Source organism: Tachypleus tridentatus, chromosome 12 (assembly GCF_004210375.1).
Source record: "Tachypleus tridentatus isolate NWPU-2018 chromosome 12, ASM421037v1, whole genome shotgun sequence".
Lineage (NCBI taxonomy): Eukaryota > Metazoa > Arthropoda > Merostomata > Xiphosura > Limulidae > Tachypleus > Tachypleus tridentatus.
The window spans coordinates 41,852,242-41,873,172 of NC_134836.1; the positions used below are offsets into that span (position 1 = coordinate 41,852,242).

At 36.0% G+C, this 20,931-nt stretch overlaps 1 protein-coding gene across 1 annotated transcript in view; it reads left to right on the plus strand.

Annotated features, from left to right (window-relative positions):
• The first annotated feature begins 10,552 nt into the window (after positions 1–10,552).
• LOC143233132 (BTB/POZ domain-containing protein Tiwaz-like) overlaps positions 10,553–20,931 on the plus strand; it is a 59,281-nt gene continuing 48,902 nt past the window's right edge. Inside the window, exon 1 of the mRNA XM_076469064.1 lies at positions 10,553–11,121. Coding sequence (XP_076325179.1) covers positions 10,985–11,121 — 137 coding nt within the window. The 5' untranslated portion in view covers positions 10,553–10,984. The remainder of the gene's footprint in view (positions 11,122–20,931) is intronic.

Below are 20,931 nucleotides of genomic sequence, written 5' to 3' on the forward strand. Positions count from 1 at the left end.
GGGGAACTATCGTTCAGAAGACTATGTGCAAGTTGTGAATGATCTGCTGAGTCATTATCATGATATTGGATGTAACATGTCTCTAAAAGTTCATTTGCTCCACTCTCATTTGGATTTTTTTGCGGAAAATCTTGGTGATGTGAGTGATGAACATGGCGAGAGATTCCATGGATATTTCAGTGATGGAGCGACGATTTAAAGGAAAATGGAACCCTGGCATGTTGGCAGACTACTGCTGGGGTATAAAAAAAGAAGATCACACTCCACACAAGAGGCTTAGAAGAACAAAAGTTGTTTAAACTGACAGGTGTGTGTTTTTAATTCATAACCAATAAATGCTTTGTTATACCAACTAAATTTTTGTTTTGTTTTTTGTAACTTTCAGTATTTGCAATGTTGTGTTCAATACGCGATATTTTGCAGTATATTCTAAAACATATGGTTCATGGTACAGGAAAACGGTGCCTAATCTGGAGGAATAAAGGTCAGATTCAGAATCAGGACAATTTTTTGACCCAGAAAGAAGTCTTACTTAACTTGTATTTGTTTTAACCTGAAATTTGTTGCACAGTGTAATTAACTCTGTAATGAGCATTTGTATATATATGTTTGACTTATTTTAATGCATTATTTTAAAACAAGAGGACTGTGTGCTGTTTGTTTATTGTTGAAATATATCCCCAAGAAGTCACAAACGCCCTAAAGAATTTTGCCCATGCTTATATAAAACACCTGACAGTATTATAGAAATTGTAGTAGAAAAAGTGAGCAACAGTGGTAATAGGCCTATATATGCATAGCTGTAATGGTGGAAAAAATATTGAAGAAGTGACAACCACGCTATATAATCGTGTTGACTGAGTTTGATAAGTGAATAAAAAGAGGAAGTGACTTGGGCTCAAAAATAGCGATCACGAGAGATCATTAAAGAGCAGGAAAAAAAACTGTAGAGAGAAAAGAGCATCGACGTAAAAGAGAGAATAATAACATAAACTGAGAAGAAAGAAAAGGAAAACTGGAAATGAAGAAAATAAAAGCACAAGAAGAGAACTAATAAAAAGACGAAAGACTAGGAATAAAGAGAGAGAGAGAGAAAAGAGCAGACATTAAGATCGCCAAGCTCACCAAAATGAAAGATGAAATGTCCAAAAATGGAAATGGGTTCAACATAGGCTGCCCAAATTTGATGAACTGAAGGAGGATATGGATTTTTTCTTAGCGAGGTATGAAAATCCATTCAAAGTCAGGACTGAGAAAAAGACAACAGAGTAGCCTGTCTCAGCCCACTTCTAACAGGAATAGCTTATAAATGTATTTGGACTATGACAAGTTAATAGTGGCCTTGCTATGACATTACTGAAGATTATCAAATCTGACATCGTATTTCTGTTTGAGGAACGTCTATCTACAGCGACTGACATGACCAAGGGTGAACATGGTTTTGAAGGACGGACAAATCTACTAATACATGAAGAGTTTATGATCACGTGCTCTATAAACATGTCATTGTTCTTAAAAGAGAGAGCATTAAAAGGACCCCCATCAGTGGCACAGCGGCATGCCTGCGGACTTACAGCTTTAAACTGATAGCCCATTGCATAGCTTTGTTCTTAATTATAAACAAACACATTGAAAGACAAGGGCAACTGGTGCGTGCCTGCAGTAGTTACAATGTAACATTTTCTAGCAGTCATATGCTACACAGTCATGGAAACTGTTGTGCACAGATTCACGTTTCAATAAAAACAATATTACCATAATTTAACGTAGGCAGTAATTTAAGAGAAAGTTATAAATAAAGTAGTTTTATTTCCATAACTCATCACACGCACATGTTTGGGTAATTGAAAGAACTGAGTTGAATTGTTCTGTTTCAACATATTTAGACACTGATGTATTTTTTTTTTAAGTTGAGTGTTAATAAAGCTTTCTATTTTTATGGAAACTAACTTCATGCACTAGTTCAAAGATGTATATTTTTTATATAAACGTAAACACTGTAAATGCTTTTGTGTTATTGATTTGTTTTGAATTTTGCTCAAGGCTACTCGATGGCTATCTGCGCTAGCCGTCCCTAATTTAGCAGTGTAAAACTAGAATAAAGGCAACTAGTCATCTCTCCCACCGCCAACTCTTGGGCTACTCTTTTACCAACGAATAGTGGGATTGACCGTGACATTATAACGCCCCCATCGCTGAAAGGGAGAGAATGTTTGGTGTGACGGGAATTCGAAACCACGACCCTCGGATTACGAGTCTAGTGCCTCAACCACCTGGCCATGCTGAGCCATTTGTGTTATTAAACATAATAAGTGTTTAGCAGCATTTCTTTATAAGGATTTCCGATTAAAATAAGCAGTAAAACTCCTGAAACGTTTAATTAAAATAATATTGAAAACACTGGTTTTCAAAAGCTACTAGCATAATAATAACTTTACTTGAATACAGACTGATGAATGTATTTAGAACTTGAACTGTTTACCAGTTTGCCAACATCTTTAGTTATAATTGTGTTAAGTAAGTCGAATTTGATAAATAATACGATAGTTTCAATGGAACTACTTACCTTTTATGTTGAAGGATACATCATTGAATTTTTCTACTGGACTATTGAAAGATTCTTGTTGTTGTTGTTAGGAGCGATTGGAACACAGTATTCCTATGAAACCATCGACTTATTTTAGAACAAAACAAATAGATAGTTAATGACTTAATGAACGTGACTTCGCTCTAAAGAGAAATTCCCAAATTTGGCCACGCATAAAGAAAACACTAAAGTGCATGAAGTTTCTCAGTTGAGGCCACGCGAATCCCAGATTTCTACCAAGGCTTGTCAGCTCTACTGGAAAAAATGATCTTGAAGGTTACTTCAAGCATATGAACTTGTAGTTGTCTTTAAAATGCAGTTTAATTTGCTTCTGCAATTTGATCAAAGAAAAGTGAAAACCCAAGTTTTTTATTGTAAAATGTTAATTACAGAATTTATCTAGAGTGCCACTTGAACATTCATTCTCATATTTGGATGTAACACTTGCACAAGAACAAATTCTTAACTTGCAATCTTTCGAGGATAACATGAGTACACTCAGAGTCCAGCTCCCGTGTACAGCATGTGGTGATGAAAAGTTATTTATGTAAAAATTAATCTTTGCCACATTCAAGTCATGTTATGAATCAAAGAAATGCGAAAAGCAGCCATCTGAATACATAAACCATTATTATTAGAAATATTAGGTTAGATTGAAATTCATTTTCAAATAGATTTCAGTTGTACTTGAAAATTAATGTATAGGATATTAAATTACTGAAGTTTGAACAATTTTTTTGCTTATCAAGATCTTTTAAGTATCGAAGTGAAAACTAAACGTTTATTCATGAGAATTTTGTAGTTAAATAAATATATATTATTTGTTATTTGCTATCCGCCTATCCTTTATAAATTGAATTTGTTATGCAAAAAAAAAAAAAAAAGGCTAGAAACTTAAGAGTGGAATTTTATAATCTGTAAAAGCAAAAAAAAAAGTCTGGCAAAAATATAATTATTTGGAATATGTTTTCGGTCTTTTCAGTTCTCCAATGTCCGAATTAAAATTACTGAAATAATAGAACCAGATATTAAACTTTTCAAAATAGGCTGTTCTTGTGCGGAGTACACATGACTTAACAAAAGTGACTTTAATCATTTTTGTAAAATTGATAAAATGTGATTTTAGACTTATTCCGTGGTACAGCTTATAGATATAAACTACGTTTGTGAGGAAATGTTTTTCAGTTTCTTTTCAAGAATATTTATAACAATTATAACTTTTTTTAAAAAAAAAATATCTCTTCAGTTCAATGTTAAGCTTCAAGGCTTATAACATTAACATTATTTATCTAATTCCTATGATATACGCAAAATAGATTGTTTACTGTACAGTTTTGCGCCTTAAAAAAGAACAAATGAACCCATGCATTATGCATCATTGACATAAGCTGTAAATATCTTTAGTCAGATTTGGTTTGGTTTATTTTGAATTTTCTTGCAAAGCTACACGAGGGCTATCTGCGTTATCCGTCCCTAACTGGGCCCGGCATGGCCAGGTGGTTTAGGCGTTCGACTCGTAATCTGAGAATCGCTGGTTCGAATCCCCGTCGCAACAAACGTGCTCCCCTTTCAGCTATGGAGGTGTTATAATGTGACGGTCAATCCCACTATTCGTTGGTAAAAGAGTAGCCCAAGAGTTGGCGATGGCTGGATGCCTTCCCTCTAGTCTTTCTTTGATAAAGTAAGGACGGTTTGCCTGTTTTTGAATTTCGCGCAAAGCTACACAAGGGCTATCTGCGGCTGAAAGGGCGAGCATGTTTGGTGCGACGGGAATTCGAACCCGCGACCCTCAGATTACGAGTCGAACGCCTTAACCACCTGGTCATGCCGGGCCAATCAGCTTTGGAAAATTAGTTGTTCTAGCTATATGGATACTTCTTGAGTCATTAATTATTAATGGGTTTCTATATCATACGGCGTAAATAAACAAATTAGTTGACAGTATATAAAAGCAAAATGTATTACCCTATCAAATATTGCATTTTAAATAAATTCATGTCGAATAGATGACCATGTTTGACAATAAAAGTGTTACATGTTGAAGGTTTATATATCTTTGATATGAAACTTGAATATAAGACTAAAATATCCGTGTATAAACACTGAAAATTTATTTTTAATACCCCACAGTTACTCGAAAAATTGTTCAACACACTTGTTGATTTTTGATCCATAGAATTCAGCACATAGATGTATGGACATGTTTACATGTCTGGATGGTGCAGTAAAACATTTTGTCACAGTACGATTATCACAATGTGCATAATGTTTTAAAGGTGATTTCACTATTCAGGTTTGATGCAGTCCTTACAGCAATGTTTTACCTTCTCAAATCCATGAACAAGATGACAATATCTCAAAAGAAAAGCATTTAAATACTGACTCATTGATAGTTAGGGATATTGACGATATGGATGAATTTTGATTAGGTATAGAAACATGACTCTTCTTCAAAGATTGTTTACGTGATATATTTAAATATTTTGTAACAATGTCAACTTTCTAACATACTGGTTTCCGGGTGTCTGACGATTTGCGATTTATGATAAGACGAATGACAAAACAACACGGTGCTGTCCATGAAATACACTGTAATACAAAACAGTTGTTATAATTCATTTTTATGTGATTGGTAGTTGTTAAGGTGAAACATTTTTCTCATTATTTTTTAAAAGAGATTTATTGTTTTTGTAAATTATGATTCTTGTCTAAAACAACATAAACATTCAGTGATGTCGAGAAACCCACTTGTTGAGAAATTTATATGCAAAAACGGTTCGTTTGGGTTGAGAAAATATTTTACATAGAAGAGCGAACAACGTTTCGACCTTCTTCGGTCATCGTCAGGTTCACAAAGAAAGAGGTAACTGACCGGAAGCTGGCCACTTGTTTGAAAGGGGTTGTGTAACTATGTGTCGAAATGTAGAGGGCGGTATTAGATGTTTGAATATATAATTTTATTTATTTTATTATATTAATATAGGTATAAAGGCGTTCATTTACATTGATTTATTTTGGGTTTAAGTTGTTGTATAAGTAAGGCTTCTTTAATTTTGCGTTTGTTTATGTTTGTTTCTTTATTTAGTATTTGAGTGTTTTCTATGGTTATGTTGTGTTTATTTGACTTGCAGTGTTCGAAAACGTGTGAAGGTGACTTTTTATGTTCTTTGAATCTGGTTTCCATTTCTCTACTTGTTTCTCCAATATAGAAGTCGTGGCAGTTATGACATTGTATTTTATAAATAATGTTGGTGTGGTGTTTGTCAGTGTAGTTTTTACATAGTATAGACCTCAGTTTTGTGCCTGGTTTTTGAATAAATTTGGTATTAACTGGAATGTCATATTTTGTTACTAATTTTTGCCAAATGCTAGTTATTTGTCTGCTGATGTGAGGAATATATGGTATACAGCAGTATATGGTTTCGTGATTTTTTGATTCGTGAGATATATTTACTTTAGTTGGTTGATTTTGCTTTCTGTCTAGGTGTGTGCGTATAATGTTTTCTACGGTTTGTGGAGGAAACTTATTGATGTTGATGAAGTATTGATGACCGAAGAAGGTCGAAACGTTGTTCGCTCTTCTATGTAAAATATTTTCTCAACCCAAACGAGCCGTTTTTGCATATAAACATAAACATTCATTGTCGTAATGGCATCAAAGAAATAAAACTGTTTCTCTAAGTTTTACATGTTATTATTTCTGGATAAATAACAGCAAGAAGATTATGAAATTAAAATATCCACAAAATCTGCTGGTCTCTCGTATTAACAAGTCATATAGAACAAGACGGTTATTTCTAAATATGAAGCTTCAGGAACATACAAAAACATCATTGCTTCTTTCGTATTCTGCTACTATGTATATTATCAAAATGTATGATGTGTTGACTTCTGATCACTTGTGGTTATAGCATTTTATTTACAAATGAAGTAACGTCTCCACCTTGTATTAAAACCATAGGCGCAAGCTTGAACAAGTGATTAAACAACTTGAAGCTTTTCCTCGAATGTTTAAAACTACAGAAACACATTTCAAAACATATACAGTAACTAGCACTGGACAGAAACTATTGAAATTCAAGGGTAATTAAAGGTTATCTTGGTACATGAAAAGTTGCTTTCCTTGTATGCATTTGTAAAAAAAAAAAAAAAAAGCAAACAAAAACACCTAAAAAACTCGCATTTTGTGTTTTGCAGTTTTTATGGGCGTTTTCGTTGCCTCCGTGAATCCCCACACCAAATGTGGTGAATATTAATCTAAAGGGGCGAAGTATTTAAACAAACGATACTATTATATTTATATAGATGGTTTAAATAAACAATACCTTTGTAATCCTTGCGATCGTGGCTTCAAACTACCCTTACTCTTACACGTGACATAATATAGAAATTAGCACACAATCTAGTTATGTAGGCTTATCATTTATGTAAATACAATTGAAACAATGAATAACACGGTATGTAGCGCGAGCGAGGACGCTACTGATCGTATTATTTTATAAGCCACTTCCTTTCTAATTATAAATCAGGTTAGGAAGCAGTTATACTGCAGACCTACAGTTTTAATAGTATATTTCAAATATTAGGCGACTGAACGTTTCAGTTTATACTAATTTACAAACTAGCATGACACGCTGCCCTGTGATAAAGCCACCCATGTTTTTCCTGATATATATATATATATATATATTGGTATCTTACATTTCTGCGCACTCAAGTATTTAAATATCACACTGATTATACGTGTGTGCACAATATCCAGTTGAGTTATTTTCCAATAAATACTTACCTTGTATTGGTTTTAAGACGCATTCAATGGTAAGATACTGGTTTGGGAGTTTTGGATCGAATAACTTCGCTTTGATTTCAAGTTCATTAGGTATTTACATAACAGTGATCATATTCAAGTTAATTGAATTATTTTAGATTGCATTTAAGATGTTTATATACAATTAATTGTTATTTTAGGTTTGTATTAATATAAATTTTTTTTTTTTTTTATATTTACGTTACACCGATATTACTTTCTCTGTTTTCGGCATATTCAGTGAAACTTAATTAGTGTATTACTTTAATATATATATTTGATGTTTAGGTTCATTATAATTAAGTAGTCTAAAGCTTAAGTAAATATGTTCAAGTTGATTACTAGAAAAATTGATTAGACTCCGGCTGATTAAATCTCGGTTTCAACAAAATCACGATGCTATGGATTTTCTTGTCACAGAATCATTACTTTTGACTTTGATGCAAGTGCGTAATACGTCCTTGTATCCACAGTTAAGAAGAAAAAAACAAATAAACCATATTGTGCTAGATTATATATTTCTTTAATTTTAGATAAGTAAACATGTATGGTTAGTGAATATATAAATAAATATATAACCTGGACATACAATGCCTTATAATATAACAAGACCATCCATAATACTGACATCTGCGTAGGCAGATATTTGAACTAATAGACTAGATTGAAGACAGCTAGCTAATTATGCCCCTTGCCCACATTTGTGCTACTCTTATTTCATTGAATACTGGGAACTGACCATCACTCTGGCAGTGAACTCATGCTTCCTCAAAGTACAAACATGTATCATATCAGTGGGTCGCTAACCATGAATATCGGATTTACAGACCATATACGCTAACCCTAAAGTCACGCCCAGCTCAAAGCAGCAATTACACACACACATACACATACACACACTGAAACTCTTTCAGCCGTGGGGGTGTTATAATATAATGGTCAGTCCCGCTATTCGTTGGTAAAAGAGTAGCCCAAGAGTTGGCGGTAGGTGGTGATGACTAGCTGCCTTCCCTCTAGTCTTACACTTCTAAAGTATGGGACAGCTAGCGCAGATAGCTCTCGAGTAGCTTTGCGCGAAATTCAAAACAAGCAAACAATTACACATTTAAAACCTGAAGGTAGTTTACAACGCCATCTCTTATATTTTGCATCATATCCTCTTCATGTATTTTTCGGAGCATATTTTATTTCTCATCCTGATTTGCTAAAGAAAGGCATATCGTGCATATTTTAAACTTTGGGTCAACTAAATAATAGCACGACTGAAATAATGTAAACTAATTTTTAATACTTCTGGTGACTCTTTCAAAGGTGAGTTTTCAAAGAAGCTCTTCTAGTCTTCCAACTCATCTTCCTCACTGATCTCTATTAGATGAATATTACTTTTTTAGATCACTAATACAAGCAGTGTAGGTTTCGCGCTGCAATGTCAGTGTTGCAACAATTATCAAATCATTTGAAAATGTATTTCATTATTTAAAGTGTTTTTTAATTTTTGTTTTATGAAGAAGAAAAGAAAATGGATATCAAAGAAATCAGTGAGTCGAAGAACATTATTAACTACTTGTAACTTTTGGTGTATTAGACATACTTATTATGGAAACGTTATTTGCATCAAAATAATTAATTCTGTTCTGATTCCTCTCGTTTATAACCGTCTTCAAATCTTGAAATCACAGTTCATTCTCTCCGTGATAAGCTCACGAACTATACCACGTTCGTTCTGAGTTGATTTTGAAGATATTAACTTACGAAGATATATTTTTACACCTTGGAATCACAGATCCGTTAACTCTAAGATGACATGTAAATCTATAATATATTCTCTACAGTTTCCTAGCTTGTTCTTCAATAGATTTTCGTTTCTGTGGTCATGTCAAGTCTGATGCGTTTGCTACTTCGTACTAAATTACGTTTAAAATAAAATGGGTACCGTCATTGAAATCATAGTCCGTACATTCCTGAAAGACGTTTATAAAATGTCACATTCGATTGTGGCACTGCTTGGAAACTAACGAAACTAACTTGGATTTCTCTCTATCTCAGTGGCGCTATCTGGAAAATAAGTGAATTGATTGGGGTTTCTCTTGACAACAGTGGCGCTGTCTGGAAAATAACTGAACTAACTGGGGTTTTACTCTACCTCAGTGGTGCTGACTGGAAAAAAACGGAACTAACAGGAATTTCTCTCGACATCAGTGGCTCTGTTTGGAAAATAACGGAACTAACTGGGATTTCTCTCGACATCAATGGCGCTGCCTGGAAAATAAATGAACAAACTGGGATTTCTCTTTACCTCAGTACTCCTCAGAACAATGTACATCAATGTAAAACAGAAATTACATTGGCGTTACGTTTTTCAATAACTGATTTCCTTTTCTCATTTCTGACTCAAGAGAGAATCGTTGCGGATTTGGAGCAAGAACGCAAGAAAGTGCAACATAGAGATTCTCTGTCTTGCAAATAACTGGTCTCAGTTTCTTTTTATCAGCATTTTTTAAAGTGACACTAAGTAAATAATTTTATGTTTTTATGTGCACTCCTATTTAACAGTCGTAGTTCTTTTTGAGAATTTCCAAGAAGCTGCAGTGTCGAGGTATATCGACAGTTTAAGACCCCAGGATACACAGCTGTTTTCATTTCATCAGCTTCTCCGGTAATGAGATGCAACCTGGAAAAAAAGAGAAATTCTGAAAGGAAAAATTTTGCCGAAGGCTTTAGCTTTGTGTGACTTCACAATCTTCTATACTTGGCGCCCTTAAAATTCCAGAATCGAATGCGCTCCTGTATGTATGTGTGTTTGCGTCGTCTCTAATGTCACCAGGGGCAACGGAGGGTACACTAACTCGACTTGCTGCAGGCATGTTCTGGCTCAGCAAAGAAACTGGGTTTGGTTGAGCTGGTATTTAACCTCAGGAGCATCAATAAAGTTTGTTAGGATGTTAAAAAGCATCAAAAGTAGGCGTCTGGTATATATACATTCTGGTTTGGTAATTCTAAGCCAATAGTATTTTCGGGATTGGTAATTCTAAGCCAATGCGCTTCTTCCGCCGAGTGAAATAAATCGTCAAAGTTGGATGTTGTGGCGGGTTGGATTTAAAAGTGTGAACCACACACGATCAAGTATCGATTGGGGTACTCTTACAGTAGCGAATCTCGAAAACAAAAGCCACTTTATAGAAACGGGCTGTCGTGAAAAGATGCTGGCTATACCTTTTATAAGCACGTGGTGAACCAGGTGCTATACTGAGCGCGTGCGGTTGTGGCCAAATAGGACCGCCTGCCGCGCATCCATCGATCCTCGTCCAGTAGCTCGGGGCTGTCTTAACTAACTGCCAACTTTACAGGGTTCGGCCTTGGTTTGCTGCAGGGCGAGTACTGGCGCTAACAAAGCGAGAAAGAAAAAAAATAGGACTTTAATGGCTGGCGGCCAACCATCCTAACAGCCCTGCCTGCCTGCCATGACGCAGACTGCCCCTGGTCATGATTAACCCTAGCAGCTTGTAAGGACTCCACCAGCAAGGAGAGCTGTATCGGACCCAGCCGTGTCAGTGTTGGCTTGTTCTTCGGCAGTGCGTCGACGACAAACTATGGCAGCCCGCGGTGCAGAAACGCGCTCATTACCCGCGAAGGTCTCTCCGGTTCCGCCGCGCCCGAGTCTAAGTCCTTCCGCCGCAGCTGTTCTCGAATCTGCCGCTGCCTACGCGGACAGATTGGCCTTAGCACGGTAAGAATTTTGAAGTCCTAGCTTCTGAAACTGGCTTTTTTCGGCAGTTGTGTTTAATAAAACTGTAACAATAAGCGTATTTTGGTTTTTAATTGCAACGAAATTTCTGTTTAACAATTATACACCACAACTTCTGATCGTAATTTTCTAAACTTAACGAATATACACTTGTCTTATCTGAGGCTGTATAGTTGTGTAAAACAGTTTATTTTACACCATGATTTGATTTAAATTGGCAGTTGATTTAATAACACTAGAGTAAAACGCAGATACTTACTGACAAAATTATTACGCGATCATCGGTCCAAATTCTAATCATTATAGCGAAACGTTTCTCTGGTTCCTCAGTAAGTTCCCAGATTTATATGAGGACTTTGTTTAGCGTGAGTACCTTATAAAACCACACCTTTTTACTCGTTGTTCATCAGGAAGTTCCCGTTTTTATATGAGGACTTTGTTTTGTGTCAGTACCTTATAATACTGCATTTCTTTTTCACAAGACAATTGATACATAACCAGTATATTTTGAAACAATGTATGCCGTTCTTGAAATGAACACATATTTGTATTGCTTTCGCCTAAACACTTATATTTTATCTACTTCACTCCCAGCGTTTCAACAGTAAGTCTACACCTTATAGCGCTAAAAACCGAGCTTCGATACCCGTAGTGGGCACAGCAGAGATAGACCAACGTTCAGCTTTATGCTTCACAAACAAGTTTATCTACTTATTATATAATTTTAACGTATGACAATTTTATCTCTTTGTTTCAGGGTATAGAGATGAGTTTGTTTAATTTCGTAAGAAGTCAAACGAGGGTTATCTGCACTAGCCTTTCCTAATTTAGCACGGAAAGATCAGAGGGTAGATAGCTAATGATCAACACCCACCGTCAACTCCGGGGCTAATCTTTTACGAATGGATAGTGGAATTGACCGATTTAATAACGCCCTTAGGACTGAAAGGGCGTGTATTTTTTTCGGGTGGGGAACGGGGATTCGAACCCGAAACCCTTAAATGGCGAGTCAAGCTCCTTACTCACCTCACCATAACGTGCATAGAAATGAGCATAGTTAAAATCACCAAAAATGCTTATTGGCGTGGAAATATGAAAACTCGTTATCATAGATTGCAAGGTACATTCGATTTTCGAAATATTACTTTCAACTTACACGAAATGTTCTGACATTTATATTGTGATAATAGTTGTATATTTAGCTCTTTATACATGCTTATAGTTACATTAATGACGAAAGTACATTTTGATATTATGTTGTTTAATTGTGATAATTTAAATATTCAAACAGTTGGTGTTTAGCGTGATATTAATAAGATTTTATGTCAAGACTCTCATCTGCTAGAAACCATAAGCTATTCTGCTAAGCAAGTCTTCGTAATAAAAGCTAGCCAGTAATTTTAAAACCTGCTGTAAAATAATTATAAACGAAACTTTTTAGCTCAGTGTTTGCTTGTTTATTTTAGAATTTTCGCGCAAAGCTATACTTTCTACATGGCTGTTTCCACACTAGAAGGAAAGGCAACCAATCAACAGTATCCACTATTAAATCTTTGGCACTCAAATCGAACAATCGGGTTTCACCGTCACTTTTATAGCGCATCCATAGTCCACCAAACTCGAAGAATGTTTTTATGACAACGGATGCGAATCATGACTCCTCGGATTCAAAGTCCGAACACAACAAATCTTGGCCACGCCTGATCATCCTCAATTCCATAAGGAATCTTTTCATAAAATTTTTAACGATGTGTTTTTAGAAAGTATTAAATCATGATCACTTTATTCTGGAAGACAATACTTTTTTGATAGCTTGTGTGATAAAATACCACTATTTTCTATTTCAAGAACTCTCGCCGAAACGAACAGTGATGATTCGCGTGTCAGAAACGGTTGGATGCTTCTGTTGTCTATTTGTGTTGCCCTGATTGGTCTCTAGGAGTGTGAGAATATTATTTTATAAAATCAACTTATCTGATAAGATAGTATGTATCTGAGGGAACACAATTTCTCGTAAGATTCGATTTGATAAATATATAACAAAAAATCACTACTATTTTTGTTTTTCTTATAAATTTACACAGCCTCAATTGTCTTGGAAGATACACTGCATGGCCAATAGTATGTGGACACCCCTAATTAGTGGGTTTGGCTATTTCAGCCGCACCCAATGCTAACAGGTGCATGATATCAAGCATACAGCCATGCAATCTTCATAGACAAACATTGGCAGTAGAATGGGTCGTACTGAAGAGCTCAGTAACTTTCAACGTGGCACTGTCATAGGATGCCACCTATCCAACAAGTCAGCTCGTCAAATTTCTGCCCTGCTAGTGTCGCCCCGATTAACTACAAGTGCTATTATTGTAAAGTGGAAACGTCTAGGAGCAACAACAGCTCAGCCACGAAGCGGTAGACCACACAAGCTCATAGAACGGGACCGCCGAGCGCTGAAACGCGTAACGTATAAAAATCGTCTGTCCATGGGTTGCAACACTCACTACCGAGTTTCAAACTGCCTCTGTTCGTCGGGCACTTCATGAAATGGGTTTCCATGGGCAAGCAGCCATGCACAAGCCTACGATCACCATGCGCAATACCAAGCGTCGGTTGCAGTGGTGTAAAGCACATCACCATTGGACTCTGGATCAATGGAAACGCGTTCTCTGGAGTGATGAATCACGCTTCACTATCTGGCAGTTTGAAGGATGAATCTGGGTTTGGCGGATGCCAGGATGACGCTACCTGTCTGAACGCATAGTGCCAACTGTAAAGTTTTGTGGAGGAGGAACAATGGTCTGGGGCTGTTTATCATGGTTTGGGCTAGGTTCTTAAGTTGCAGTGAATGGAAATCTTAATGCTACAGCATACAATGAGATTATAGAGCAGGGGTGGGCAGCTCCATGGCCACTGGCCACATGTGGCCGGTGGGTAGCACAATTGTGGCCACCTCGAGTTTAGGAATCAAATTTTCCATCATTTATTGTTTTATCGCAAATTTGGTAATCAGCAACTGCACTGTCTCACGTCATCGCTAATGTCGCGCGCTTCATCACTGCCACAGACACCTCCCATTTTGTAACATCAGTATGGTTTAGATGTTTGTTATCGAGTGTGCGTTGTTTTGCATGCGCTTGCAAACATATTTTTATTGTGCAATTTTCAAGTGTTTAAATATATTTTGTTTTTAATCTCATAATATGGATAAATGGATAATTTAAAAACGAAATAATCCAGATGATGGTGAATACTCAAAAAATAAAGACAGTTCAATTAATTCTGGCATTACTGTCGAAAAGAGAATAGCACGTGACTGGAAAAACGTGAAACAAGAACTTAATAAAAGTTGGGAGTTGAAATTTGTAGTGATTGAAACAAATAATAAGCCAGTGTGTCTTTTGTGTAACAAAGATTTTAGGAATAATAAAGTATACAACCTTAAGCAACACTTTAACAATTTTCACAAAGAACTTGATGTAAAATTTCCCGTTGATGGCAAAAACCCTATGAATGAAATTAGCCGTCTGATAGCACAACTTCATAAACAAAAGGGAGTCTTAAAATATGTTATCATAGATGGAACTAGTTATGTCAGCTAGCTATAAAGTAGCTTGGATTCTAGCTCAAAAAAAGAAGTCATTTTCCGATGCTGAACTAGTAAAAGAAATATTGATTGTGGCCATTGAAACTCTGTTGGAGAATTATGATTCAAAAATAAAAGATTATATCACCATGTAACACAAAAGTTGTTCCTGGATAGTATTTGTTATTTCTTCTAATTGCTTATGCTGTAAAAGTACAGAAAATTGTCATTATTCCCTTCAAACTCTGCTTTTGTGACTTAGATAATGAAATTTAGAAATTAACTTATTTTCTATGTAAAAACGGGCAAATTTGCACATTTTCATTTTCATAAGATCTGAATAAAACAACATATGAATCAGGAGTTACATGTATTTATACTAAAGGTAAACAAAAATGAACAAAAATATTCAGAAGTGAGTAGTTTCCAGAGATTTACGACTGTAATGTAAATCAGTTTCACGTATTAGCCCCTAAATATAGTCTCGGCATTCGAGTCGTTGAGGTCTCTTTGTTGGGGTAGTATGGGTTTCTCTCAACAGATGCACCTCTGAAATTGTAATCTTGATCTTCAACATCCACCTCATCTTTGATTTGCGGCTCTCTTCTGAGGATGGCTGCTTTATCTCTGGCGGAGTGGGTACAGGGAGCTCAGGGCAGTGTGACACTGGGGCGATGGATGATGGAAGGTCCGGATACATAATAGCAGATGCATTCTTGCCTGCCCTACCATGCAAAAGTAGCAATTGCTTGAGTGGTCAGTGGGTTCACTCCAAATTCGTGGAATAGCGAACTTCATAGCTCTCTTTTCCCCTCTGTACCATCCTGCAAAAGAGCAAAATAAAATTATTATTATGAAGAATAAATTTATTTCATACATAACTTATGTGCAACAGGATCATGCAAAATATTTTATATGTGATATTATTTCTATACTATTGGAAATTAAAAAAAAAGTTATTTAAAAGGTCTAAAATTTGTATAAAGTCAAATCTTACTATTCAAGCAAGCAAAAATTGTCCGTCTTACCTTCTAGAGCTTTTTTGCAGTGCTCGCAGGTAAAATGTGGTGCCTAGGGTTTGTCTTGATCCCTGACAGGCATGCCGAAATATGCCTTGTAAGCTTCACACATCTTAGCAGATGCTGTCACAGAATACTTTTTCGCTCTTGTCTTGAAAAATTGACCACATATGTAGCAGAATGCATCTGGAAAACGCTTGCAGCTTCTTGATGCTATCTCTGATAAAATCAGATCGGTCTATGTGCTCACTTAGGCAGCTAGAACTAAACTGAAGTGAATGGTAAGCCCCTATATATATATATTACTAAAGAACGTTCTAGAAAATTATAAAAGGTTCTTGAAAATTCTCGTAAGTTCTATAAGTTCTACAACATTCTAGAAAATTCTTGTAAGTTCGAGAAAATTCTCTATCAGCTACTCAGCACTGAATCTACCTGGAATGTTTCATTACCCAGGTAACAAAAGCAAAGTCTGAATAAAACAATAGTTGTTTTTTTTTCCATTTACTTTAGACATAAGCAATTGGGATATAACACTTTTTGCCCAGGAACAAGAAAAAGTAAAAATTTTGTTACATAGTGTATTCTTCAAAAGGTAAATAATTTGCAATTAAGTTGAAGAACAATTGTCCGCAGAAAGCTAGTTAACGGTTTTGAATTTTCGCTCTTTCTAATTTAGCTGTTTCTAATTTAGCAGTGTAAGACTAGAAGGAAGGCAACTAGTCATCACCACCCATCGCCAACTCTTCAACAATTAAGTTGAAGAACAATTGTCCGCAGAAAGCTAGTTAACGGTTTTGAATTTCGTGCAAAGCTACACGTGGGCTATCTGCGCTAGCTGTTCCTAATTTAGCAGTGTAAGACTAGAAGGAAGGCAACTAGTCATCACCACCCATCGCCAACTCTTGTGCTACTCTTTTACCAACGAATAGTGGGATTGACCGTCACTTTATAACGCCCCCAAGACTGAAAGGGCGATCATGTTTGATGTGATGGGGATTCGAACCCGTGACCTTCGGATTACGAGTCGAGTACCTTAACCACCTGGCCATGCCGGGCCTTAGAGTTAGCGAAAGACATAGAAAATCAGTTGCTTGAATAAGTAAAAGACTGTTTGTATTTTTCTTTACCATTAGATGAGTCAACAGATGTTAGTGATACTACACAGTTGAAATTTTGGGTTCGATATGTAACTTCAGATCTTCAAGTAAAGGAAGAAATGCTTGGCCTTTGTGTATTACGAGATCAAAACATGTGGAAAAAACATCTTTGAAAAATTTCTTGAAATGTCTAAAAAATTCAATCTGTATTTTAAAAAACTGATTTCTGTCACAACAGGCGGTACTCCCACCATGACCGAGGCGAAATTAGGATTTGTTTCTCTTTTGAAGCAGTATTTAATTGAAAATAATGTAAAGTCCACGCTGCCATTTTTCTGTTGCATTTTGCATCAGGAAAATTTATGTGCTCAGATGTCCAAAAGTGAAGAATTGAAAAATTTGATGGACATGGTTGTAAAAGTTGTGAATTATGTAAGAAGTGGAAACTCTCTCATCCATCGACAGTTTGTTGAGTCTTTGAAGAAAAGCAGTGACTGTACTTTTGATGATCTTACTGGTTTTGTAAATGTAAGATGGTTAAATAAAGGAAAAGTCTTGGAACGATTTACTTCCTTATTTCCTCAAATAAAAGAGTATCTTGGTGAAAAAGGTAAGACTGAAAATTTCCATGAAATTGAAACTTTGTCATGACAGTGTGATTTGCACTTTCTATGCGACATGATGGTTCACTTGAATAAGTTGAATACGAAGCTTCAGGGAAGAGGTAAATAATAAGCGAGCAATCGCAGTCTATTCATAAATTTCAATTAATGCTAAACCTCCTTGCGGAACAATTGCAAAAGAATGATTTGACAGATTTTGCAAAGTTGAATAGTTTTCTAGAAAATAATAAGGACTATGATTTCTCTGATGCTAAACATGATTTCTATGTGAACTGAATAAAAATCTATCTCAAAAATTTGAATTACGTTTCTCCGAACTTAAAAGTTTGAAATTGATATTTGAAATTTTAATTGATCCATTTTAATTTGACTCAGAAAATTTAAGTAGGGAAATTACAAATTTTTTGTTTTTGGATAAATGTGGATTTGAAGACGAGAGGCGTACCCTGCAAAGTGTAGAACACATAAAAGGTAAACAAAAATGTTCTATCAAAGAGATGTGTCTCACTATTCTTATAAATGAGAATCTTCCAAATTTAAAGATAACAATTTCAAAATTATTTTCCATGTTTAAATCCACATGGTGTGCGATTCAACATTTTCTGCGCTAGATTTTTTCAAGTCTAGATACACATCTCGTCTTACTGACATAAATTTAGAAGCAGAGCTAAAATGCTCATTGAGCATAGATATTAAGCCAAATTTCACAAAACTTGTTGATGAAAATCCCCATCAAGTTTCACATCGAAAATTAGGTGAAATGCAACTATTTTGATTAAACTAACATCTTTCTTTTTTTTTTTAATAGTGTGGCCAACGTTGCTTTCATTAACCACAGTTGTGGCCACTTTGAGAAATAAGTTGCCCACTCCTGTTCTAGGGAATTGTGTGCTTCCAACTTTGTGTCAAGAATTTGTGGAAGACCTTTTTTTTTCAGCATGACAATGTTTGTGCACAAAGCGAGGTTCATAAAGGCATGGTTTGCTGAGGTTGGTGTGGAAGAACTTGACTGGTCTGCACAGTGCCCTGACCTCAATCCCATCGAACACCTTTGGGATGAATTGAAAACCGGCTGCGAGCTAGGCCTTCTCTCTCAACATCAGTGCCTGACCTAACTAATGCTCTTGTGGCTAAATTGGAGCGAATCCCCGCAGCCATGTTCTAAAATCTAGTGAAAAGCCTTCCCAGAAGAGTAAAGGCTGTTATAGCAGCAAAGGGGAGACCAACTCCGTATTCGTCCCCCGCTAGTAGAGCGGTAAGTCTACGGATTTACAACGCTAAAATCAGGTGATCGATTCCCCTCGGTGGGCTCAACAGATAGTCTGATGTAAGTTTGCTATAAGAAAACACACACCCACAGAACTCCATATTTATGCCTATGATTTTGGAATGAAATGTTCAACAAGCATATATGGGTGTGATGGTTGGGTGTCTACATACTTTTGGCCATGTAGTGTAAGTGAAAACCTCAGTTGGTCAAATCATTTAAAATATTTTTCGATGTTCTATTTCATTGCGATAAGCTTACAGATCAAATTCCAGGGCTTTATTTCCCACGGTGGACAGAGCAGAGGTAGCCCATTGTGAGTGTGTGGTTTTGCTAAATGAAACAAGTCAACTTGAAATGTAATGCTATGTAAGACAATAACATGAAAAATACGAAATGCGCCTAATGTTTGATGCCTCTAAAACTTTATTCCACTTTTATAAGACAAAATAAATCAGTTTGTATGAATTACCAATACATTCCACTACACTGTGGTTGCACATTTTTCGTTCATTTTTGAACAATTTCTTTTAATTTACCATTTGATTGTCTCACGATGGGCCAGCAGTAAATCTCCGCACTTAGAAGGTTAAAATCCAGGGTCGAGTCTAGTCGTTGGAGAGAGTGCACAAAGCTCATTGTGTAGATTTGCACTGAAAACTAACAACAATGGACTTGTTATTAATATAAACCACTTCAACGTTGTTTTTTTTCTTCTAAACAAATTATATACGCATTAGGGGTATGCTCCTGATTCAAAGTTTTGACTGGGAGCCGCGTAACGTAATGTATTCAACTAGTAATGCAAGACAATAATCTTGAGAAAGAGATAGAGAACAAGTAAATGCCACGTTTTAAACTGTAGTTTTACTTTTATCTCGTTTGCAAAATAATTTTAAGGTTTTGAATGCACTCTTTTTATATATATGTATATACAGAGAAAATCTGGCCCGGCATGACTAGGTGGTTAGGATGCTCTACTCGTAATGTGTGGGTCAAAGGTTCGAATCCTTGTCACACCAAACATGCTCGCCCTTTCAGCCATGAGGGCGTCATAATGTGATGGTTAACTCCACTATTCGTTGGCAGAAGAGTAGTCCAAGATTTGGCGATGGGTGGTGATGACCAGCTGGCTTCTTTCTAGTCTTACACTGCTAAATTAAAAACGACTATCACAGATAGCCCACGTGTATCGTTGCGCAAAATTAAAATATATATATACAGAAAATTAAATTTTATGAAGTTTCATTTTTATCGGAAAATGTTGTCGGACTTATGATGATATGTAGTTAAGGTATTTCTCGCTTCATATTTATTATATTTTATCTCCATCTATGTTTTCTTTTTGGGCTTACATTTCAACGTGGATTGGTCTAACAGTTTTGGTTTGAATTTCGCGCAAAACTACACCAAGGCTATCTGCGCTAGCCATCCCTAATTTGACAGTGTAAGACAAGAGGGAAGACAGCTAGTCATCACCACCTACCTCTAACTCTTGGGCTATTCTTTAACCAACAAATAGTGAGATTGACCGTGACATTATAACGTCCCCACTGGTAAAAGAGCGAGAATGGTTAGTGCGACGAGGATTCCAACCCACGAGGCGCGGATTACGTATCGACCGCCTTAACCACCTGGCCATGCCGGGCCGGAGTGAGTGGGTTTGATTTTAGAAATATCTAAAATAGTCTGTGTGAACGTGAAATACTGACACCATCGGTTTTAAGGAAATCACCATTGAGATTAACGAAGAAAAATCTAGAAGACAGATGCACTTGTATGTGTTTGTTTTATTTTTCTCTCCAGTGTAAAATTACATGATTTTATACACCAAACGTTTCTGCATCAAATACTAATTTAATTTTTGTTTCTGAGAACCTTGAAAATATATTTCAATTGGAACATTACAATATTTTGCCCATAGTAACGTTGAGGTTCAAAATGCTACCTGACAAATTCACCCAGCGATGTCTGGTCTCTTGACAAATTATAAAGTCCTTTCCAGGATTACCATAAGAAGCGACCATAGATTATTAGCCTAAACGTAGGATATAACTTAATAATTAGAATTTTATCTAGTAATAAAAATATAATGATGTAATAATTAAACTTACATCATCATACAAACCAATGTCGACGATTCGCATCTGATCACCACAGCCTTATTTTACGTCAGTACTGATGTTCACCACAACCTTAT